This window comes from Stenella coeruleoalba, assembly GCF_951394435.1.
Source record: "Stenella coeruleoalba genome assembly, chromosome: 1".
Taxonomy (NCBI): Eukaryota; Metazoa; Chordata; class Mammalia; order Artiodactyla; family Delphinidae; genus Stenella; species Stenella coeruleoalba.
The window spans coordinates 106,128,329-106,152,975 of NC_137169.1; the positions used below are offsets into that span (position 1 = coordinate 106,128,329).

The 24,647-nt window shown below is 41.8% G+C and overlaps 1 protein-coding gene across 3 annotated transcripts in view; it reads left to right on the forward strand.

Annotated features, from left to right (window-relative positions):
- Positions 1-24,647, forward strand: part of CHD1L (chromodomain helicase DNA binding protein 1 like) — a gene marked incomplete at its 5' end in the record, with an annotated part of 51,017 nt that overhangs the window by 20,615 nt on the left and 5,755 nt on the right. For all 3 annotated transcript variants that reach the window (XM_079931194.1, XM_079931195.1, XM_079931196.1), the window contains 12 exons: positions 237-392; positions 1,165-1,257; positions 3,433-3,529; positions 5,661-5,734; positions 6,006-6,116; positions 8,916-9,030; positions 9,883-10,036; positions 13,485-13,650; positions 17,697-17,845; positions 18,669-18,832; positions 19,382-19,587; positions 20,638-20,736. In XM_079931194.1, the coding sequence (XP_079787320.1) occupies positions 237-392; positions 1,165-1,257; positions 3,433-3,529; positions 5,661-5,734; positions 6,006-6,116; positions 8,916-9,030; positions 9,883-10,036; positions 13,485-13,650; positions 17,697-17,845; positions 18,669-18,832; positions 19,382-19,587; positions 20,638-20,736 (1,584 nt within the window). The remainder of the gene's footprint in view (positions 1-236; positions 393-1,164; positions 1,258-3,432; positions 3,530-5,660; positions 5,735-6,005; positions 6,117-8,915; positions 9,031-9,882; positions 10,037-13,484; positions 13,651-17,696; positions 17,846-18,668; positions 18,833-19,381; positions 19,588-20,637; positions 20,737-24,647) is intronic.

Consider the following 24,647-nt stretch of genomic DNA (forward strand, 5'->3'; position numbering starts at 1 on the left):
GGAAGATCCCACATGCCACGGAGTGGCTGGGCCCGTGAGCCATGGCTGCTGAGCCTGCGCGTCCGGAGCCTGTGCTCCGCAACGGGAGAGGCCACAACAGTGAGAGGCCCGCATACCGAAAAAAGAAAACCCCAAAAAACCAAAAAAAAACCTGTCGTATGTTCTCTAGTAATTCATTGCCTTGGTCTTGCTTTTGTCCCACACTTCTTGTGTGTGTGTGTGTTTCCCTCATACAGCAAGTGAACTATACAAACTCTTGCAGCCATTTCTGCTGAGGCGAGTGAAAGCTGAGGTAGCCACAGAGCTTCCCAAGAAGACGGAAGTAGTAATATACCATGGCATGTCAGCACTGCAGAAAAAATACTACAAGGCCATTTTGATGAAAGACCTAGGTAATCAGAGGGCACTTGTCCATTTAGAAACTAAATGAGGATGTGATTTGCATGCAAGGAAATATTTTATAATCACACTCACTTTGTATAGCAAGACTATGGGATGGAATTTTGTATTCTGAATAATATTCGGGTCAGCTGCAGAGTATCTTTAATATAACTCAGACTTTATTGGTTGGTGCATTTGTGAAATTTCCTCCCCATCCCCCTGCTCCTGGTTTTCGTTATTGCCTTTAGTTAAGCAGACTCTTCTAGGTGTCCCAGTCATGCCTTTCATTTTCCTATCCTGACACATATTTAACACATTGCAAAACGTTTCGGTTAAATCATATTGGGTTGGCCAAAAAGTTCGTTTGGGTTTTTCTGAAAGACATTATCCGAATGAACTTTTTGGCCAGCCCAATACTATCTGGAAGGAATCGGGACTGGGAAGGGAGAGATAGGGACAGACAGATCTCTCAATTTGCACTGTTTTGTCCCTTGGCTCCAGAATAGCAGTTGAAGAAGGAAATTTAGAATTCTGCAAAAGAGTAACAAAGTACCCCCTGAGTTTGTTTTATAGTTAGGCTTCTTTCTTGAAACAAGGTGATGGTTAAGAAAACGTTATATCGATGTGCTATTAATTCTTAATGTGATTCAGTGAAATTTGGGAAGTTAATAATAGGTTTGAAAGATATATTATTGAAATGAATAAGGTTATGTATGGAAACTTACAGGGTTTTTTCTGTTGTTGTCCAGTAGTCCATCTCTCTCTCTCTTTTTTAAATTTCAGACGCGTTTGAAAATGAGATGGCAAAGAAAGTTAAACTTCAGAATGTCTTGTCCCAGCTTCGAAAGTGTGTGGATCACCCATATTTATTTGATGGTGAGGCAGTGCCCTTTTTTCCCACATTACTTTTCGTTGTCATTTCTGTGGCCAACTTCACAGCAAAATTCTTCAAAAGATTTCCCTATAATTACTGTCTATTTTCCCCCATTTTCTCCTGTTAATTTTTTATGTTGATGTTATCTAATGTATTGTTCATATTCAGATTTCTTCAGTTGTCTCCTAAACATCCCTTATGACTTTGTTTTCTTTTTTTAAAGTAATTTTATTTTTATTTTAGATACAATGGGAAAACACAGGAGAATTTTAATCAGAGGAGTGACATTATCTGATTTACATTTTTTTATTGTTTTGAGCTACAGACACTTAAAAAAGAAACAACAGCAAAAACGAAACAAACAATCCAACCCCCAAAACAGCAGGTGCAGAAAGGATAACATATCCATCCCCCATCCCCTCCCACCATGAAGACCTCCTCCCTTTGCTGGGAGGAGAGTGACATGGTTATACTCAAGGGCAGAAATTGGAGAATGAGAGAATTCTGTACAAATAGGCCTTGTTAAACACAATTCTCATTCTCCTTAGCCTTTCCCACATAGTGTGGTTCCTTTTTCGCACTTGCCTCTCTTTGTTCAGCACAATAGAAAAGTGTTTAAATTTTGCCACTTTTCTGGGTCTTTTCTTCATTTCCTTAGGAGAGCTCCCTGTGTCATGTAAAAACTTATGGGAAATAATGTGTATACTTCTGTGAATCTGTCTCGTGTCTGTCTTTTTTTAAAATTCAAGATCCAGTCATAGATCATGCATTGCATTTGTCTTTTTTTTTTTTCGGTATGCGGGCCTCTCACTGTGTGGCCTCTCCCATTGCGGAGCACAGGCTTCGGACGTGCGGGCTCAGCGGCCATGGCTCACGGGCCCAGCCGCTCCGCGGCATGTGAGATCTTCCCGGACCGGGGCACGAACCCGTGTCCCCTGCATCGGCAGGCGGACTCTCAACCACTGTGCCACCAGGAAAGCCCTTTTTGTCATTTTTGAAAAATTTAATTCACTTATACTTTTGAAGAATCAGGGCAGGTTGTTTTGTGGGATGTCTCATAATCTAAATTTATCTGATCATTTCTTTCTTTTTTTAACATCTTTATCGGAGTATAATTGCTTTACAGTGTTTTGTTAGTTTCTGCTCTATAACAAAGTGAATCATTATCCGATCATTTCTTTATGATTGGATGTCCCTTGGTCTTGAACCCACTTGTTGAGCCTTTTATCACTACCATTCCTAGTTCACCAGTGGTCTCCGAGTGACTCAACCAATAGTTGTCAGTTCACATTTTAATTAACCTCTCAAAACCTTGACGTAATTGATTGCGTCTTGAGACACCTTTATCCTTTGGCTTCTGGGACAATACTTTCTCTCGCTTTTCCACCTGCCTTACATCTGCTCCTTCTCAGCCTCCTTTGCTGCTTCCCTTTCATCTTATGGATGTCTGTAAATTTCCCTCTTAAGTGCTACTTTAGTTGCATTCTATACATTTTGGTATGTAGTGTTTTCATGTTCATTCAAAAAAAATTTTTTTTAAAAATTCACTCTGATTGGTAGCCTTTGGGACCATTCCAGACTTTTTGTGGCTCTGAGGGCTCTGTTACTGATAGGATCAGTGTGGAGGGTTTGCCAAGTCATCTTAAGGAAGTCTTTGCCAAGTAGCAGTATGAATTGTTTTAAAATGTCACAGAATCTTAATTAGGTGCATATCAGAGCTTTTTTTTTTTTTTTTTTTTTTTTTTTTTAAGAGATGGTGCATTGGGAACATGTAGATTTTGAAGGAAGCCCTCCAGGTTATTCTACTATCCCCACCTTGAGAATGACTCATTTATACATCTAAGCCTATTTCTTGATTTGTTTTCTAGAGTGAGAGCCTGAAGATGTCGATTTTGGGTCTCTCTGGTCTTTAGCATCAGCCTCCTAAAGAGTGGGTTTCTTCCTTGGGTAAACATTTCTTAGGCATATTGGGTGTGCCAGGCTCTGTGATTGGTGTTAGGCAGTGCTGAGATCATCATGTAAAAAATAATTATGAAATGCCTCAAAGAGATATGAGACTTGGGCCCTTTATCAGTTAGAAGGAGCTTGGCCTCTCTGTAGCCTCGGCTATCGGCTTTTCTGTTCAGTCTGCCCTGACTGGGGACACATTTACGGGGAGTGGGTTCTTTCTTTTCCAGGTGTGGAACCAGAGCCTTTTGAAATTGGAGGTCACCTGATCGAGGCCAGTGGGAAACTTCACCTTCTGGATAAGCTGCTGGCATTCCTGTATTCCAAGTAGGTGGTAGTTTCATATTTTCTGCTCTGAGCTGGTGACTGTTAAAACCAGAATAAGGAACAACTCACTGGTTTCTTGAGACTAATCCCAATTCTCCTTTTTTCAAGACCCTGATTCAGGTTCCATCTTCTCTGCAACTACAACCACCACCCCCCCCCATTCCATTCCATCCCATCCCACACCATCCCCTCCATAATCATCCTTTCCTTTCCTGATTTCATACAGCACTTAGGATCCTAATCCAGTGCTTGGCAATGTGCTGCCTTAATCTGCTGTCTGGTTAATTGCTGTATATTAACCATCTCACTCCAGCTGTATTGTTTAGTTCCACAGGGACAGAGATAACATCAAGCATTTCTTGTTTCATTTCCTGCTGGTACCTTGCATTGAATTGGCACATGATAAGTACTTAGTAAATATTTACTTCTGTTAACTGTGGGGCTTGGTTTGAACCCAGGGAGAACTTGGGGACTTTCCCTGAGACATGAGTCGGGCATCGGATGACCGAGTCACTTCTGGAGCCTCTGCAGGTTCTGCTAAGTGTTCAGTGGCCTGGTGTCCAGCCTGTATCTGATCTTTCTGATCTCCAGAGGGACAGAGGAGTCTAGAAAAATCCTAGTTTCCCAAGGATTTCAAAGTTATCCCTTAGGGACAACTGACCCAAGTAGGCCTGAACCAACCTAAAACCTCAGATTTGGCAAAACTGTCCAGCATTAGGAATGTGCAAGTCAAATAACTGCACATCTTACTGTATTTTATTGGCTATGATGTATCTACTCTAAGTGTCTTAGTGTTGGGGAAGGACCTGTCAATATCTTCTCTCCAACCTTTTCCTTTCACAGGTGATGAAACAGGCCCAGAGAAGTTGTGTGGCTTGTCTGAGGCCACCACAGCTAGCAGATGACAGAGATGGGATTAGAACTGAGGTCCTCAATTTTAAGTTCAGTGCGATTTCTACCAATCTGGGGCTAGAGCCTTGAAGGAGTCGTTCATAATTGTTCATCTACACCCATTGCAAAATCAGATTAAGTTAGTTTTCCTGATGAGAATGTTGTTTTGACAGTGCTGTCCTTCTTTGTTTACACAAACTTTTTTTCTTTTTCATTAGTTATCTACTTTATACATAGTATCAATAGTGTATGTATGTCAATCCCAATCTTCCAATTCATCCCACCCCTCCCTTTCCCCCCTTGGTGTCCATATGTTTGTTCTCTACGTCTGTGTCTCTATTTCTGCTTTGCCAATAAGATACCATTTTTCTAGATTCCACATATACTTGTTAATATACGATACTTGTTTTTCTCGTTTTGACTTACTTCACTCTCTATGATGGTCAAATAATGGCTGATAGCATGGGGCTCTAAGCTTGACTTCGTTTTTTGTTTGTTTGTTTTGGTCGCGCTGCGCAGCTTGTGGGATCTTAGTTCCTCAACCAGCAGTGAAAGCACAGAGTCCTAACCACTGGACCGCCAGGGAATTTCCTTGAATTTGTTCTTGACTTAATCCATTTTAACCTCCTCCTTTCCTCTCTCCTCTCCCTACATAAATTTTCTCATGTATCACATGGGATATGAGATGCCACCTGCCCCTTGCTTCTCTAAAGTGATGTTTCTCAGAATTTTTAACCAATAACGCTATACATTGAAAGGATAGTAACTTTCACCCCCAAGTAGAGAAGAGCTACAGATTGCCAACCACAAGCTCTTTAGGGTTATCAATTTTTGTTCTGTTTTTTTGTACATTTGAATTTTGCATTTTTCTCTTCACAAATCTTTTTTATTTTGCTGTTAAAAGTGTATATTTCTTTCCATTTAGTATTTGCCATCCTAGAAAGAGGTGTCTTGGTTATCCAGTCTTCCTACACCCTCTGGTGCATTGACACATGCTCCTGGGAATATCCCCACTCTAGTTTGAGAACTGCTCTAAGGATACAGCTACATGTGCAGTTATATCCTTACATAAAGCATTTTGCATTACTGAAGAAGTCTCTGTAAATGATTATGACATTTATATTTCTGCTTCAGTATTTCATTTCTTTATAAACTTGCATTCTTTGGTAAGTGTCACCTGAGCGAAACCCACCTTAAATACTTTCAGAGTTGGCAGTTTTCCTTTTCTTTTTCTTGCCAGGGGCCATCGAGTTTTACTTTTCTCCCAAATGACCCAGATGTTGGATATTCTCCAAGACTACATGGATTATAGAGGTGACATCCCTTGACCACTACATTGCTCAAGACTTTTAGACTTTTAACAGTCCAGATAGGCCCCTGAAGAGTTACCTGGGGTGTGGGGCTGTTACAGAGGAAAGCAGTGTAAGAACAGTATTCAGAACCAAAGGAAGATTGCTTACAGTAGGGGCATGCCTGTATATGAGAAGGGACAAATTAGCATTTGGTTTTGAGCTGACAGTGTTTAATTCCACAGAGAATACTTGGAAATGGTTAATGTTTCTCTGTTTTCTCCCTCTGTGTGAAGGCTATAGCTATGAGCGTGTGGATGGCTCCGTGAGAGGAGAAGAGAGACACCTGGCCATCAAGAACTTTGGACAGCAGCCCATCTTTATTTTTCTCCTGAGTACCAGGGCAGGTAGGCCGCATAGACACTGACCAAAGCAGACAAATAAGGGGTGACACGGTACCTTTACATCCTAAACATTAGTATGTTTTTCCTTAATTCTCTGAAAGGTGAGGTTATTACTGAGGAGTGTAAAAAAGGGGAAACTGAGGCAGATGACATCAGTTTATCCAGGTGCTGGACTTCTAGCATGGTGTTCTTTTCTATCCAACTGATCTAAGCTTTCATCTCATCAAGGAAGTAAGGCTAAAACCTGGGGTCATTGGAAAGCAATTCTAATATGCTTTGACTATTGACCTGGGATCATCCCGAAAGATTTCTATGATTTTCTGCAAAATTTTAGTCACATTTGATAGAGACAGCTTACCTTCCCAGCCATGAAATGAGATAGCAACCTGTCTACTAGTTGTCCTTCCTACAAGTAGCTCTCGAATAGTGTTGTAAAAGCTTAATAAAAATCTAGTATTAAAAAATGTGATAATGGAATTGCCAGCTTGTTAGAATTATTTATAACATTGCCTGTATAAACTTGTTAAAAATATTATACATGACATTTATAGTGTTTTACCAGTTACAGAATGTTTTCATTTCTTTAAATAATATGACATCAGCTCTTGGAGATGAAATTATTCTCATGTCATGGAACAAGCAGACCTTAAGTTAGTTTTAAACTCATAGAATCTTAAGTTTCATTATTTTATTTTTTGTAGACCTAAATCTTGATGGAATAGATGCAGGAGCTCTGAAGGGATATGTGTCCTCTATAAATAAAGGGAGATCAATATCTTTATGAGAAGAGAGTTCAGGCTTACTTAGTAAGCATTTATTAAGCGCCTAGTACTATAGGGTATAAAAAAGAAGTGTTAGATATACTCCTTGACCACAAGGAGATTGTTCTGCCTGTGTACGTCTCACCTCTGTATTGTGAAGATCTGGTCAGATTCATTTGACCCCACTCACTTCCAAGATCATCGACTGCACCCTGGATCTCAGCCATTTGTTCCTGTCATTAGTTGTCTCAGGGGTAGACTTAGGAGAGACCGAAAGGATCAGGGCAAACATCATCACTGTTGGGAAAACAGCACTATTTATGCTTTACTGATTTCATCATCTTCATATTCAGAGAGCAGCATTGTTTGAAACGTCTAAAATTAGGAAGAAAGAGATCTCTGCTTTTCAGCTAATCTCCTTGGAATACTCAGAATTAGTTGAAACACAGTGATCTTTTAGAAGCCAAAGCAGTTCTGGACATGAGTCTTTTCCAAACACTGTCCTGTTTGCTCTTGCTTTTTAGCTGTAGATTTGCATCATTATCATTTATTCAGCAGTTTCCCTCCAACTTTCAAATATTTCTGATTGAGTCATATCGCCACCAGGTGGCAGTGATAGCTCATGAATATGTCCCAAAGAAGTCTGGCTACAACTTACTTATAAAATATCACCCCTTCATGAAGAAGAGTTGAACTTAGGCAACATTAACGCAAGAAGAAGAAGAAAATTTTTAGGGAGCACACTTTAATGAAAGAAGTGCCTGGGAGGTATTATGGAATAGTGGGTAAAAAGCATAGGCTCTGGAGCCAGACCATGTGGCACTGAATCTGGTACTTTCTCTTTCCAGCTGTGCAGCTTCCAGTAAATCCCTTAACCTCTCTGTGCTTCCATTTCAACATCTATAAAATGAGCATAATAACAGTAACTGCTCATAGGATTGTTGCGAGGATTAAAGGAGTTAATATATGTAAAGTGCTTATTAAAACAGTGCCTGGCAAGGAGTAAAGCACAGCACCCGGGTAGCCATCATTATTACTAAGTATAATTTAGCATCTCGCAGTAATCAGTCTTTATTATCTCTTTATTCCAACTTTAATTTTATATGAAGGGTTTAATTAGAATATTCCTGCCTGGCTTGTCTTGAGATCCAGCATAGAGACAGTAGCCTGTCTCAAAAGTTAGTCCTTAATTTTGGCTCTTGGAACAAGCCGTTTCAGGCTTGCTTGTTTCAGCAACGAGCTGTAACGACCCTGCAAAGAGGGAGTCAGTTTTGTACTTGTTTCCACATTAATCAAAGAGAAGGCTGTAATTTGCCTTCATGGTTCTCTTAATTAATTCCTGTAGTCCAAGGAGCCTCCCCAGCCCTTTTCTTACAGCGCTGAAGAAAGACCGGAAAGTTGTCCCAGGGAGTGTTCTTGTCCTTTGGTTGGTTTTGTTACCTTGTCTTTGATTAATGTGGAAACACATACAGAAGAGACTTAACTGAAGTTTTCTCCAGTCAGAGGGAGGTAGCTTCCCCGCTCCTCTTGGGAGTGTAATAAATGGCATCCCCTCTTCTCATTAACTTGTATCAGGGGTCTTACTGCTTAGTTGTACCTTGCAATGGATGTTAAGAGCTCTTCTCTTAATGTTGCCCACAGCAGACCTCACTCATACTTAAAACTGGTTCTGAAAGAGCATGTGGCCTTTTCTATAGACGATTCTAAACAAATTGCAATGAAGATTTTTAAACAGAAGAGATTTAAGATGGCTTCAGGGCATGAACTTAAGTACCCACTTTTGCTCCTTGCCCCTGCTGCCCTCATTCTGTTACTTTCAGTCGTTAAACTTTCCCAAGTCAGGTGATAGGAGCCCAGGTAGGACTTTTAACCACTACAAGGCTCTGTCTGGAGTTGGGGACGGGGGTGTCAGTTTGAAGGATGAAGCCAATTGTTTTGGCTGCTCTCAATTTATCAATCTGGCCACTGTAGCCTTGCGTCTTTATTGTCTGGTCCCTAGCCCATGTGCTGCTGATAACATTCTTTTTTGCATTGTTTTCAGGTGGAGTTGGCATGAACTTAACGGCAGCAGATACCGTTATTTTTGTTGACAGTGATTTCAATCCGCAGAATGACTTGCAAGCAGCTGCCAGGGCTCACCGAATTGGCCAGAACAAGTGAGAGATTTAAGCATAGCACGGTTCCACTTCCTTGGCTCCTGAGCAGTTCTGGGTTGGGGAGGAAGGTGAAGAGTGTGGGCTGGTGACAGTCCTAGACTGGAGGGCGAGAGACCGCTAGGTTTTAGCCCAGCTCTGTTGCTCACTCACGAGTAGTACTGGGATGGGCATGTTATTATTCCATACTTGCTTTGTTAAAAAGAGCAAAGTCGGGCTTCCCTGGTGGCGCAGTGGTTGAGAGTCCGCCTGCCAATGCAGGGGACACGGGTTCATGCCCCGGTCTGGGAGGATCCCACGTGCCGCGGAGCGGCTGGGCCCGTGAGCCATGGCCGCTGAGCCTGCGCATCTGGAGCCTGTGCTCCGCAACGGGAGAGGCCACAACAGTGAGAGGCCCGCGTACTGCAAAAAAAAAAAAAAGAGCAAAGTCAAATTGTGAAAGGACTAGAAGGAAGCTTTAGAAGTTATTTATCTGATCCTTCCTGAGTTAAGGTCTAATTCAGTTAAAAAATGAAGTTATGGCTTTATGGAGCTAAGCTAAAAAGATAAGTCTTACCCTTTGGCCTGAGGATGATTTAGATCTCCCAAAAGTTTTCCTCCACCACAGATAAGGAACCCCAGTTATGGCCATCTCATCATCCCTCCCTTGACTTTTTTGGAAAGGTTCAGTGAGAATTAGAGGCCGGATCTGTCTAACAAATGCTCAGGTTCACATACAACCACTTCCCTTTAGTTGTACCCTGAACATGGCATTTTGGGTTTGTTTTCTTTTAGGTGTATTGACCTTGCATGCTTGTGCCCTTCTTTGCAGACCCTTCTGTGTTAGCGCATTGCTTTCCTTTGACTTCTGTACAGGTCCGTTAAAGTCATTCGGCTGATTGGCCGAGACACTGTGGAAGAAATAGTCTGTAGGAAAGCAGCCTCCAAGCTGCAGCTCACCAACACCATCATAGAAGGGGGCCATTTTACTCTGGGAGCCCAGAAACCTGCTGCGCATGCTGACCTCCAGGTAAAACATATTCTTCACTTTAGAATGTGTCCTGGTTTTAGTCAGTGCTCCTGTGGATGAGAAAGTAAATGAATTAACCACCCACTCTCTCCAACCACACATTTGTTCTCTGGCCAAATTCCTACCGGCCATCGTATCTACTGCGTGCAAGCTGCTGTGGGAGCTAAAATGAATCTGATATATAAAGGTGGAAAAATACAGAACGAGGATGGGCTTTGGATCCCTCTGCTTGGATTCAAATCCAAGCCTTGCCACTTATTGGCTGAGTGGCTTTGAGCAGATCTCTTAACCTTTGTTTTTCTAAAAGTGAGGATACCACAAGTTACCTCGGGGCCTTGAGAATTAGATAAACAGCTCAGCATAATAAATAATGATTAATCTCATACCTCCATCTTAACCCCAGACCCTTTGATTAGCACTCTACATCACCTTCTTCATATTCAGAGGAAGGTGGACAAGATCAGGAATTCAAAATTATGCCATAGCAAAAATAGACGAAAGAACTAGAGTTAATTGCTTAAAGAAGGGGACGCAGGATAGGAAGCAAGTGCTGGCTTGGAAGACTTTAGAAAAAGCTGTCTTCTGGAAGAGGGCTTAGCGATATTCTGTAGCAGCCCTTGGGTTAAAACTGGAACCCATATTACGATATATCCCAGGTTCTCCCATTTTGACCCAGGGATGAGGGGCTGGAAGCGGAGAGACCAACTCCTAGGATACTGGAAAGATCCAGGTGTGAAGTGAGTAATAGACCTCTGACGGGGCAGTAGCAGTGGGAGGGTCTGGAGTGAGCAATGTTACAAAAGAAGAAATGACAGGAGTCGGCTGCTTAGAGGTGGGAAGCTAGGGAGATGGAAAATTCAAAGATGTCTGTAAGGTCTTAAGCCTGGATGATGAGGATAGAAATTAGGAAGATAGAAGGTAGGCAGAGTTTTAGGAAGGGAAGGTAATCTACGCTTTAATCAACAGAGTTTGCAGTAAAAAATAAAATATAAACAAAACTATTATTAGAGGAAAACTCAGAGACAAAAATTTCATTTGCAAAAGTTTGTAAGAGAGTAGGCTTTAAAGGAACTAGTTTATCAAACAGAAAATATCAAGACAACAAGTATTTAGAGGAAAAAAAAAGTTAAACACTATTATAAGCAGAATTACCCAGTTTACAGTTAGTCTGGTTAAAGAAAACATTTTCTCACATGGCTATCATATCCACAAAGACCAGTGCATATCTTTACATCAGCTTTGCAAAAGACAGGGCTCACATTGGTTTTGTTAGTGAGTTGGTAACTTACAGGAAAGGCTCAAGGTTTCTTTTATTTTAGGTCTAGAACTAGAAAGCATCCCTGGGTTTTATGCATTTACTTGTTTGATTTTTGTTTATCTCAAGGTGCAAAGTGTGTTTTTTTTCTTTCTCTGTTCTTCCTTTGGTTCCCAATTGATGTGTGCACGCTTATCCATGCTGGTGGCAGGGCCGGCTGTACGTATTTTTTTCACATTATCCAAAAGGCAATTACACATGTAAGATGAAAGCTTGAGAGAGCGGTAGGGACAGACTGCAGAGACTCTTAAATATAGTTCTTCATGCACGAGTTCTCCCATAGAACCTTGAGAGTGACAAGTTCAGCATTGGGTCTGGTGGTGGGAATAGATGGCGGAGCCTTGGAGTGCCCACATTCTGGGTGTGGGAGGAGGAGGGGTTGTCAGTGAGAAGTTGGAACTCTCTCCCAGTGCAGGAGGGGCTTGGGATTCAGTCGGGGTGTCCTTGTGATGCGGGCTGCTGGGCATGTCCATGTGATTGAGTAGACATGCCTCTGTGCTGTGGGCCAAATACTAGTGGGAACATAGACCCCTGGCTATTTGAGAGGGGCTCTGTCGGAATCTTGCCCAGCTTGGAAGGTGGTTGTCAGAAGGTTACGTTCTGGCTCTAATGTCTGATTTCTCTCTTCCCTGCCAAGACTCTGCAAGTTATCTCTTTGGTTGCCAAAAGCAAAGGTAACAACCCAATGCCCTTGTCTCAGAAGAAAGCAGGGTTTGTTTGTAAAATAAAAAGAATCCAATAGTAAAAGATGTAACTGTTGTTTAGTAAATTTAAGAAGTATAGGATCCTGAAGTCCTCAAGGAAGGAAGGTTTGTTATCCTGCAGGAGGAACGTAATAGAAACAGAGAGAGGCAGATGCAGATGTAGTGAACATTTATTGAACGCTTACTGTGTGCTAAGTATCATATGAAGTGCTTCTCTCCGATTGTTTCCGTGAATATGAATAACAAGAGAATGCGGTAGGCACTCTCTTTATTCCTATTTTGAATAATTTGCCCTAGGACACTCATTTATTAGGACGCCAATCCAAGTACTCTCTAACTTCCAAGCACATGCCGTTAATTACTGTAATATATTGCTTCTCTAAAAACACAGGTAGTCCCTTGGTGACTGAGACACCTCACAAGTGAAAGCATAAATGTAAGGTAGACTGAAGGGAGTGTCCCAGGACGGACCAGTCGTTTTCATAAATAGTTGGCTTTCTTCTGTTTTTGGTGCCAGTTGCCTTGTTATATATGTCCAGGTTAAAGATCAGTGTATCCAGGTTTGTTTGATGCTTAGGTGAGCTGTCTAAATTTTTTTCAAGCTGATACAGAATACATTAAGATTTCCAAGTTACTCACAAAATACACCCTCTGGAGATAACTGACCCAGTCTAAAGAGGCAAGATGCAAATGAGCCAAGATGTGAATGCGGCTTGGTTCGGGGTCTCAGAGTGATCACTTAGGGAAGTACAGAGTTGGAAGTAGGAAGCTAAAGCCAGGAAAGATGATCTGAACGTTTTAGGTGGTTCCTGCAGCCCAAGGGATAGGCTGAGGGTACATTAGAGAGAAGGAAAGAGAAGCAGGGTAGTACAATGCTAGAGGAATGTCCAGCAACATTAGAATTGAGAAAGGGCTTTCAGGTCTAGTGGTTGGGAGTTGTTACTGGTCTTTGTGAAGGCGGTTTCCATAGAGCACTGCGGCAGGAACAGAATTGCCAAAGGAAAGAAGTCACTTAAGAAGTACCCCATGTAGCCCTCTCGTTCCAAGAAGTTTGGCAGTGGAAGGGATGGGAGAGTAGCTAACGGGGTCTGTGACTTCTCATGTGGCTGCTGGGATTGCCTGTGAAAAAGACTCCATGAGAAGTGCTAAGATAATGCAGGAAATGGCTGTTGTTCAAAAAAAGAAAAATTGGAGGCTCAGATTTTTTGTTTATTGAGAATTGTTAAAGTCAGCATCTCTGACTATCATTTATCACCCTCTGCTTACCCATCATCCGACTACAAAACAGCCCCATTGTCATGGGGAGAGAAAGAAGGCTGAGCATCAGAGGAGGAGTGTGCCTGGTGTCGTTAAGCGACTTTGCAAATCACTGATGTCCAATGTTTGTCTTCATGAGGGCCAACTGGACTTTTTGTTTTCTTCATTCAAGTTGAGTGAGATACTCAAATTCGGTTTGGATAAACTGCTGTCCTCTGAGGGGAGCACCATGGATGAAATAGACCTGGAGTCTATCCTGGGAGAAACAAAAGATGGCCAGTGGATCTCTGGTGCCCTGCCGACAGCAGAAGAAAGAAGCAGAGAACAAGAGGAAGGAAGTAAGTGGGGGGTGAGAGCAGAGCCAGTGGTGCGGCCACCCCAGGCTAGAACATGAGTGAGATGGGTCCCCAGGGAAAGTCCTGGATACTGCTCCTAGGACGTCCTTTTCCTGTCCAGCCCTAGTCTCATCCTGGGCACACTGTTTAAGACTTAACATGGTTCAAGAACTCTTCCTAGGCTGATTGGAAATTGTCTGGCTGTACCCTTGTATCTGAACTTTGAACCAAATTGATGATGCTAATGCTTATGGTAGTATCAATCTCAAGGATTTTAATTTGTGTTTTTTCCTCCCTTGATTGCAAGCATCTTCTCCTTTGTTTATTAGTAAATCCTTCTGTCCTTAGTATGATGCTGCACGTAGTGATCCCTTTTCTGAATAGTAGAATGAGTTATTTTTTAAATTATAGTTAATACCAGTTAAGCATTAAGTGTGAACTTACGTGCCTTATACGTATGTTTTCATTTCACCGCTCTGTGAAGTGAGGTACCGTTAACTTTAATTTTTTTAGTGAAGCAATATATATGATCATGAGATGATCTTGTCTTTTTCTTTCTGATTTGGGTCAACATTTGTCTTTTGTCCATTTCTATTTCTATAGTATTTTAATTTCTTATTTGAAAATTTTTTTCACATAGTAGCTTTGTAAGGGTGTTCCCTGTTGTCTTAGGGTTATTTTGAAATGACTTTATTTTCCCATACCAGTGGCAACAGAGATTCAGTGCAGACTGGGGTGAGAGGTCTGATAGTCTTACTAGGCTTCTTAATTCAAGAGTACCTTATTCCATTCATACAGAGAAGGGCAGTTTCTTTACCCGACGCTGCTTCCTTTTATTGGGTGGAGAGTGGGCTGGCATGACTTCCGGTTTTATGATTCTCTTTTGTTTCTGTACGACCCTGAATTTCCATCACTTGCTTCCTTCTTTCCCTTTGCCACCAAACTGTCAAAGCACGTCTTCCCCTTCTAAGTTGTCTCTTTCCCCCAGAAGCAGTGCCTTCCCAAATTGTAAGCTGCAACTACTTTCTAGTTCCTTCCTTTCAATTCCTTAGTAACCGCTGCTCTGATCTGCCAGGTCTCAGACCTTTCTTCATTATTTTCCCATTTGGGGTGTGTCCTTCTCATGTGGGATAAATTTGATCTGTGTCTGACGTTGCTAGAACCCCGCTGCCTCTTTTCTGTGCGGTGTCTGCCTGACTCTACTCCAGCGTGGGCTTGGGAGCCAACTCAGCTGGTTTGAGATGTTCATTTCTCTACCTACCTGCAAATTGAAGTTTGTAGTACTCTCTGCCTCCTAGTTTTGTAGTAGGCGTGGGTTCAGGGTGGTTTTGGTATCATTGTTGTTCTGTATGGTTTTTATAGGATGTTTGGGGAGATTGGAACGTCAGCAGCTGGCATGATTCTACAAGACAGTGCTCTTTGACTTTCCTCGTAGTTTAGCTTTTAAATTTTTTAATATTAGCATCCCATTTTTATTCTTCAAGAACTCTTTCTTATTCTCTGCTTGTTGTTTTAAATGTATCTTGTTCTCATTCCAGGGGTATAACATCCTCTCTGAAGACATTTATTATAGCTTTTAAAAAGTATTCCAGGGAGAATATTTATTGTATCTTTTAACAAAGTATTCTTCTACTCGCTGTGTTGTCTCTCTTTTCTCCAATTGTTTCTCCTTCTTTTTTAAAAATTTGTCTTGTCCTTGTTGGTAGTTTTCCTGAAATACCTGGTGTGCTCTGGCTGGCTGTTCACGTGTGCTGGTGAAATGCCAAAGCTGATGGGCAGCTCCGGCCTGAGCAGGTATCTGGGCTCCCGGGGCTTATTCCAGCATCACTGGTTGGTGAGCTGTCTTTCACACTGAAGGGGACCTTCCCAGATGTCTGTATTGGAAGTCTTTTCTCTGGGCAACTCCGTTTCTCCAGAGACGAATCCTTTAATATCCTTCTTGGATGAGGTGGGTAAGGGTCGGAATAACCTGTTTGCTCAGATTGAGGAGACAACGTGAGTAAAGGGGTTCAGGGCACTCCTGTATTTGGTGTGCAGATTTTCTCTCAGTTCCCCCACCCCTCAGTTCCTCGTCCATGGTAAGTTCTAAGCTTTTGGGGGATTGAAAGGGTCTGTGTTCTTATAATCATCTCCTGACTAGGCACCTGTGTTTTGCTTCCATTGTTCTTTTCACTCTGTTATCATCCCTCCAGCCACTTCTATTTTCTAAAGAGTTATTGACCTTTTCATCCACTGTCGTCTCATATATCTTTTTAAAATCCCTTTACTGCCATGTAGTTATTTTAGGTGGGAGAAGAAATAGATGTATGTGGTCCTGTTTTTAAGTTGCATTTTGATTACATTAAGTACTGAAGCTTGCACCCATTTCTGCACTCATCTAGATTAATTTCAGCCTATTTTCCTAACGTTTAATAGAACAAAATAAAATTTCACTGTTTTCCAGAAAGATAATTACAATTTTTTTGGCAGTTGGACTGAGAATTTTTTTTTTTTTTCAGGCAGTCCAGGTGCCAGAAAAGATTTCCCAGTTGTATTAAAATTTTGAATTTTGTCTTTGATCAGTGAGTATAGAGTTCACTCTGTGGTAGGTGATTCCATTGGCAGGCTATAGATAAGTGTCTAAGCCTGTGGTCTCTAAACTTCTCTGGGCTGCAGACTGAAGACAGATAGCATGGTTAAAAGAATACAAATAAGTATGAAAGACTAGTAATTATAGCATCCCCTATCAAAATTAAATAGAAAACAGGGTGGCTTTATCTTGAATGCCGGGCTGTTATTTTTAAAATCACATTCGTAAGTTGAGAATTGCATGAAGATACATTTGTTGATATTTTACACTTCTCGACTCTTTATTTTTTTTTCCACTTGTTGCTAGAGCACCTCCTTGAAAGCCCCCCTGCTGATTTAATTAGCAAATGCCAATTAGAATTACAGCTGGTTGGATTTGGGTACAAGTGTGAAGCAGTTGATCTCTTGAGAATGAAAATGTTTTGCTTTCGAACTCTCTGGGAAAAGCATACCTACAGCTGATTTTATAATGCTGTGAAGATACATTTTTGGTAACGTGCTATTAAATATGTTTCACTTTAGAATCATTGTCTCACTTCTCTCTGGTTGCTAGTCTTGGCTTGTTATGACTTCTCTTTATCATGTGATTCATGATCTTGGCACATCACCCAACCTCGTTGAGCCTTTGTGTCCTCATCTGTAAAACAGTGCTATTAGTCCCTGCTTTACTCTTTTACAGAGTTGCAAAACACATAGCATAAAATGCTGTTCAAGTTTACACTGTCACCATTATTGTTGTTACTGTAATTGTTATTTGCTGGCCTGTTACCTTTCCATCCTTCTATAGAGAACAGTAATGTACTGAAAAGAGCACATTGGCCTTAGAGTCAGGAAATCCTGCCTTCTTCACTTATTAGCAATGAGAACTGGGGAGTCTCCTGATCACTGTCTGAGCCTCCGTTTTCCCTTTCTTAAGTGGGGTTAGTTATATCAGAACTGTGGTGAGGCTCACGAAGATGCTTCATGAGATCTGCAAAGAATATTGTAAATCTAAGGGATTGTTTTTGTGCTTCTTTATTCCCTCCTAGATTTCCTACTTGTTCCTTTTAATATTACAGCAAAGGGGGCAAAAAGTTGAGTGTTAAAAGCGTGTTTGGAATTTAAAAATATGCTCTTGGTTACCTTTATTAGATAATCTTAATGTCAGTGAGATTTATGCTGGGGAGTTGTGTGGAATGAACGAGAGATGAGTGTTCCGGAACTCAGCAGGGTGGAGGCATCCAGCAGAGACTCACAGACCATCTAGAGATGGACCAAAGGCCATGCTCTCTCCTTTGAAAAGTAAATACACGAGATCCCCATGTGGATCCCAAACCCATCAGCATTAGTGAGACCAGAAATCCAGTACCTTCATCACAAGCTAGTCTTAGCCCATTTAGAATACAGGCTGCTCTTTTGTTCACCCTGGTTATGCTTTGACTAGAATCAATGTAGTTTTCTTTAGTATCTAACACTTTTCTCTTTGTGTTTTATGTTTTTAGAAAACCACATGTACTTATTTGAAGGTAAAGATTATTCTAAGGAGCCTAGTAAAGAAGACAGAAAATCGTTTGAGCACCTGGTGAATCTTCAGAAAACCCTTTTGGAGAAGACTAGTCAAGAGGGCCGGTTACTCCGAAAGAAAGGCAGTGTAAGAACTATTAATTTGTGTAAGGATAAATTCTCTCAAACGTTCATCCTAAGAGAACAAAAAATGATGCTGGGAGTGATTGGTTAAGAAATAAGTGTGTAAGTGTTTGTTGAAATACAAGTATCATTGACTGTACCCTAGTATAAAAACTATGTAAGAAGTTGGCATAAAAATAATAACGAGGAGCGTATATTTTACCGTTTAATGCAGGTGATAGCAGCCTTGTCTGTCTAAGCCACCCCTGAAGGGATCACTGTATTACACCAAAATACCATACCCTGCTGCTGACAATCATGACCCTGTGTCATTAAGAGAGGATGGCAATCATAAGTGTTGTATGTAATGTCCACAGTATTTGGCACTTAATCTGGGCTCATTAAATGCTAGTTGTCATTAAGATAATCATGATGTTGAAATATTCTGTTTAAGGCAGAATGATATAATACATTGAGGAAGATTTCCATTAAACATGGTTAAACCTAAAATAGCATCCTGCAGGGTATGCCTTCCATTTTTTTAAAAAGTTATTTTCTGAAGTACCTTATTCCTAATGAAGTTAATCAAAATGATGTATTGCTGTACTAACCATGGCAGTGCTTTGGTTGAGTTTAGAGCACAGTATCCTGGTTGCCATGCCTACAAGATGTCTTAATTGAAGTGTCTTGCTACCACTTCCCACCACCCAAGGTGACGTGGAGATGCAATGTCTTGTGAAATATTAGCACGTTGCTTCTGTTCAGAGTGTGTTTTAGGGATGAATGAAACTCGTGAAGGAACAGGTAGCCCCCAACTTTCCTGGTTATGGAGCTTGTTCTTCCTACAGGTTCTCATCCCAGGCCTTGTGGAGGGGTCTACCAAAAGGAAGCGGATTCTGAGCCCAGAAGAGCTGGAGGACAGGAGGAAGAAAAGACAAGAAGCAGCAGCCAAGAGAAAGAAACTATTAGAGGAGGAGAAGAGGAGAAAGGAAGAAGCAGAACATAAGAAAAAGTATGTATGTGTTATTCGATTGCATTATTAATAAAGCTGAGGGTCCCAGTTGGTAAAGGAGTCACTATTGAGTAGTGAGTCCACAGTTGAACATCACTTTACAATTGCAGAAAATGTCTGTAAAGCTGGTAGTTCCTGCTGGTACTAGAATACATTTTTAAAGATTAAACTTTAACCTTAACAGTTATTCTACTTAAGAGAACAGTCCTGAGTGCCTAAGGCAGAGAAGATGCATTCAGTTGAAGCTAGAAAATTTTAGGGTTTTATTTCAGCTGCCTAAGGAGAGTTGTTTACTTGAACATTCCCTTTTAGTCACATGTTCTTAAAAACAGTGACATCCGGTGGCTGCTCATGTTTGAAGTGTAGTCAGGAGGCAGTTAGGCTAATCAGTAAGGCTTCTTGTTTATTTACAAATAGGCAGAAAACAGGGTGAGTTTCTAATTGCATCTCCACTTGGCACTTACTGTTTGTGAATAGCAGTACAAGATGTGCTCCAAGGGAAACTGCGATAAGCCCAGTTAATTTCCTTACCTCTCTGGCCTGTTGAAGGATGGCCTGGTGGGAGTCCAACGATTACCAGTCCTTCTGCCTGCCTTCCGACGAGAGCGAACCAGAGGACCTGGAGGACTGGGAAGATGAACGCTCTGCCCAACTGGATTATGAGGACCCGGACTCGACCTCCATCAAGTATGTAAGCGGTGATGTCACCCACCCACAGGCTGGGGCGGAGGATGCTGTCATCGTGCACTGCGTAGGTAGGAGAAATGGTGGGGCCTGAGTCTTTATGGTACCACGGTCTGGGGAAGATGAGGCAGAACCCTGATTTAGGGGTGATTAATGGGCCCAGTGTAGTCTTGTGTGGTCAAAAAGAGTGAATTTTAGAACCAGGAGACTGGGATTTGACTCTTGTCCGTCTTGTTTATCCGGTTGAGCAGCCCAGCCTCTCTGGGCCCCAACTTCCTTATCTGTATAATGGTATAAGATCTGCCCTGTTCTCTGCACAAGGTTTTTAAGAGAGTACAAGGAGGTAACATCTGTAAGACAAACGAATCCTTTCCAAACTCCAAGCCTGTTCTTCCCTCATGACCTTTGTACTTTTTACTTCCTTTGTCTGGAGCCCTCTTTCCCCACTTCGCCACATCAAGCATTGTTCAAATGCTGCATCTCAGAGAGGGTCTCTCTTGATTGCCCAGACCCCATCCTCACCCCTCTATTCTTCTCTAGCCACTTTCTTACCTTATTTTACTTGATGATACATCACCACCTGACGTATTGCCTATGTATTTGCTTATTTGTTTCATTGAACTAGAAAATAGCTTCATGGGAGTAGGGATTTCTTTTTGTCCACTGCTGTAACCCTAGTGCCTAAAACAGTTCTTGATATGTAATACTAACAAATATTTATAGTATGATTGAATGAATGAATGACTGTAAATACCAGGTACTAACTAGCTGTGTTAGCACCAGCTTGAGTAAGTCATTTAACCTTTCCATTTTCTTACCTGTAAAATGGGAGTTGTGTGCTGTTGTATTACATCTGCTCTGCATCTTTCCTCAGCCATCTCCCAGGAATTACAGAAGTACCGCAGAGATTCTGCTCTTTCAGAACACTAATTTTTTTGATGCTTTTCTGTTATGATGGCCAAGTATATTCCAGAAAACCTAAACATATTTGAGAAGTCCAGTGTATAATATGTGCAGGAGATTAGTTTCTTCTACAGGTCTCTTCGGTGTACCTTTGTTTTTTTAAATTGTGGACTGGATTTTGCCTCCTATAGAAGAAAATTTTCTCTTTCTTCTATCAGATGACTCTGGCCGCTGGGGCAGAGGTGGTTTATTCACAGCTCTGGAAAAAAGATCTGCTGAGCCAAGAAAAATATATGAGCTGGCTGGGAGAATGAAAGGTAAGAAGCAAAGCAGAAAGAAGGGGTAGGGATGGGAGAAGAGGGGAGAGGACGCTTAGGACAAGTATTAGGTGCGTTAAAAAGCACTAGATGAGGAGCGGGACGAGCCAGTTGGAGCCGCATTCTGTCATCAGTCAGCTGGTTGATATGCGACTTTGAGGCAATCCCTTCCCCTCCCTGTGTCTGTTTTCTCATTTGTAATTTGTGAATAATACTTATTCCACCCACCGCATGGGACTATAATGAGGATAATGAATGAATGTGCAAGTACTTTGATAAATGTCAATCCCTGCAAGCATGTTAAAAGTGTTGGCTTGAAGATCATTTCATTGTTTACCCAATTGCCTCCATCTTCTTGAGGGAATATCTCCTGAAAGTGTCAGAGTCCTGTGGGAGAGAACTGAGACATACCACTGAAGTGCTAACAAGACCTGGGTGCTGAAGGGAAGGAGGTTGTATTATGAAGTAACACTCCCTGGAGGCAGAAGTAGAGCTGTGCAGGGCAGGGGAACTTGGAAGCTGAACACTATTCCCCCTTGGCATAGGGAGGGGCCAGGGCACCTCCTGTTATGTGTAGAGATCACAAAGTGGCAAGAGGAGTAAAGTGATTATTGTGATTAGCCTCTCAAGTTCCATAGGAAATAAAGGATCTTGTCCAGTGGAGGAGGGCTCTTCACATTTCTTAGAGATTGTTTTTTTCCTGATTCTTCTGCTCACTTCTCCAGGGTAGAAGGGGATGTAAGGACTTAGAGTGAATCCTCTTTCTACTAAAACAGATTACATATTACAGGGCTTAATATGTGTGAAATAATTAACCCAGATCTAGATATTGATTGGGCAGCTGGAGAAGGAGAGAATTCAGGAGGAGGACGGAGTTAGAGATGCCGGCTGAGAAGTTCCCATTTGAGTGAGGAGTGGGAGGGCAGAGAATAGAGCATGGAAAACACCTCCATTTAGGAGCAGAGGCAAGAAGGGGAGAAAGAAGGAATTGTCAGAAAAATAAGAGAACCTTGAGAATGGAGTGTTTTGAGGTACAAGGGAAGAGAGATGTCAAGAAGTGGTCTGTAGTGTCAGACACTGACGTGAGGATGAGCATTGGGAAAAGGCCATTGGATTTGCCCCAAGGGCAGTCACATGACCTTGGAGCACTTGGAGAGAGTGTGAAAAGTAAAACCTGGTTGCACAGAGTTAAGGCGTAAGTGGTCAGTAAGGAAACAGAGATGGGGGTGTGCACTGTTTTCTGAAGAAGGACTGAAATAAGGTGGAGCAGGGTAGATGAAAAGTGGGCTTGAGTTATCGGGAGGGCTTCATGGAAAGTGGTGAACGTTCTCTTAGGCCTGGAAGGGTAGGTTGGGTTGAATTTAAATAGGTGGAGAGAAAGGACAGGAGAGTCCATAACCATGTCTCATTCTTTTTGGTATCCCTGTAACTCCACCGTTCCCAGTATGGGATATTGAATGATCCCTGCAGCTACACAGTGAATGTTTTTGGGGAATGTTGTGTAGGTCAGACAGGCTGGAATAGAGGGTTTAGGCTGAGGAATAGAGGAGAGTTAGATTTTAAAGAAGAGAGATTTGGGCCACATTATAGAAGACTGTACATGACTTGTCCAGGGAGATGCCATTCTAGGCAGTACCTTATCCAATGGCTAGTGGCTAGATATGGGAGATTTGAGTAGAAGAATGGCACAGCAGAGCAAATATTTTAGAATGACCTGAACAATTGGGGTATGCAGGATGGATTGAGAGGACAAAAGGTTCAAACTGGAGTAGGCCAAAAAAAAAAAAAAAAAAATTGGAGTATGCAAAGCCATAGAATTAAATTAGCTCGTTTCTCTAGAGAATTTGATTTGATTTGGGTGAGGTAGGAAAATATTCAAATACAAATATGTAAGTATGGTAGAATACAATATTTGAATAGTTTAAGACAAACGTAAGACTCTTCTGAAGGAATTTTACGTTCATAGTGCCCCACCTCCTCCCAGCCTGGATGCCTCTGGGTTTTGCATTCACTCTCCAATGCCTACAGGAGTACTTTGTAGGCAGCGTTTGAGAGGCACTGAATTAGATCATAAAAATTCAGGCGTGAAGGGGGTGACATGGTTGCATAAGACATTCCTTCTTTAATCTCCCTTTTTAACCGATGGTTTAGACATCTAAACATGAACAAAGGTGCTTTGGTGGGTCTTTTGGGAGACCCAAGAGAAGACTCACCCACCACTGCAACTGGTAAGAGACAGACACAGCTCCGTATAGGCAAGGAACCAGTGGAGCCAGCAAAACTGCCTAGACCCCTCCCACTGCTGTAGGGCAAAAATCAGGTGAGTGCTGCCCTGGGCAGGTACCCACACACAGAACTTGCAGAAGTCCAACCTTCCTGAAGGGAGACTCTGGCACACCATTGGAGAAAAAGAAAAATATGACTTTGCTTGCAGCCAAGGTGGTAAGAGACTTTCCCAGCATCAACCCTGCCCCCAAGGAAACACTTCGAGGGGCTGATTTTTCTGGCAGAGGCACCCAGCTACCCTCGCCAGGTGCAACACAGCTGGAAAAACCTGTTTCTCTCTGCCAGCGTCTGGAGTACTAAGGTGGGGAGCTCCACGACTGTGGGAAGGAAGGATATTGGGAAAGAGGCAGATAAGAATTTCAAATGGTGTCAAAGACATGTGCTCAGGAAGTAGGAAGTTCACTCAAGGACCCCTGGGGGTGCCACCCTGGGGGGTCTCCCTACCAGGTGTGTGGGCACTCCCAATGCACCAAGTGTTAAGCCCACACCTCCCCCCAACTCTGCTGCTGGCTCCCTGTGCTTGCTCCGCAGGGTGTCCATGAGAGCGAGCTCTGCTAGACCAGGAGCCCACTCAAAACAGGTCCTGTTGATGGGCAGGGAAGAAACCACAAACTTGGTTTCCACCTTCTGGGGAAAAAAGGTGTGCAGCCAACCTGGTGAATTGTAAGAATCAGAGAAGACACAAAAGCTTAAAAATTTGGCCACAAGACAGAGCAAGAAGAGTGGAGCACAAACACATAGGAAAAACTGAGATAATATCAAAACCATAGAACATAATACCCCATCTGCTGACGGTAATGAGCACAGAGTTTAGGACGTATCCGCTACTTCAGATTCAAAAGCACCAGCATGTACCAGGAATATGAAAAATCAAGGAAATATGGCATCACAAAAAGAAAATGACAGTTCTCTAGCAACCGTGCTCAAAGGCACAGAATATTATGATCTGACTGACAAAGAATTCAGAATAGCAGTTACAAAGAAACTCAATGAATTTTACAAGAAGACTCAGGCAACTCAGTAAAATCAGGAATAAAATATGTTAACATAATGACTTCTTTTCAAAGAGATTGAAATTTTAAAAAACAAAACAAATCGTAGAGCTGAGGAAGTCAGTGGATGAGATGAAGAATGCAATAGAGAGCAGCTATAGCGGGGGAGACCATATGGAAGAAAGAATAAGTGACTTCGGGAGATAGGAATTTTGAAATAACACGGAAGAGATGAAAGAACAGAAATTTTAAAAGAGCGAAGCAAACTTATGTGAGTTACGAGATTGAAACAAGAAAACACAAATATCAGAATAATTGGGCTTCTAGAAGGAGAAGGGGACAAAGAGTTTAAGAAATAATAGCTGGGAACTTTCTAAACCTGGGGAAAGTCTTGGACACACATGTCCATGAAGCTAATAGATCACCCTGTAATCTCAATGCAAAAAGACCTTCTCCAAGACATATTATAATGAAACTGTCAAAAATCAATGATAAAGAATCTTAAAAGCAGCCAGGGAAAACAAGAATGTAACCTACAAAGGAACCCCTATTAGGCTATCAGCAGATTTCCTAGCAGAAACTCTACAGGTCGTGAGAGTGGAATAACATATTCAAAGTGTTGAAATATCAGAA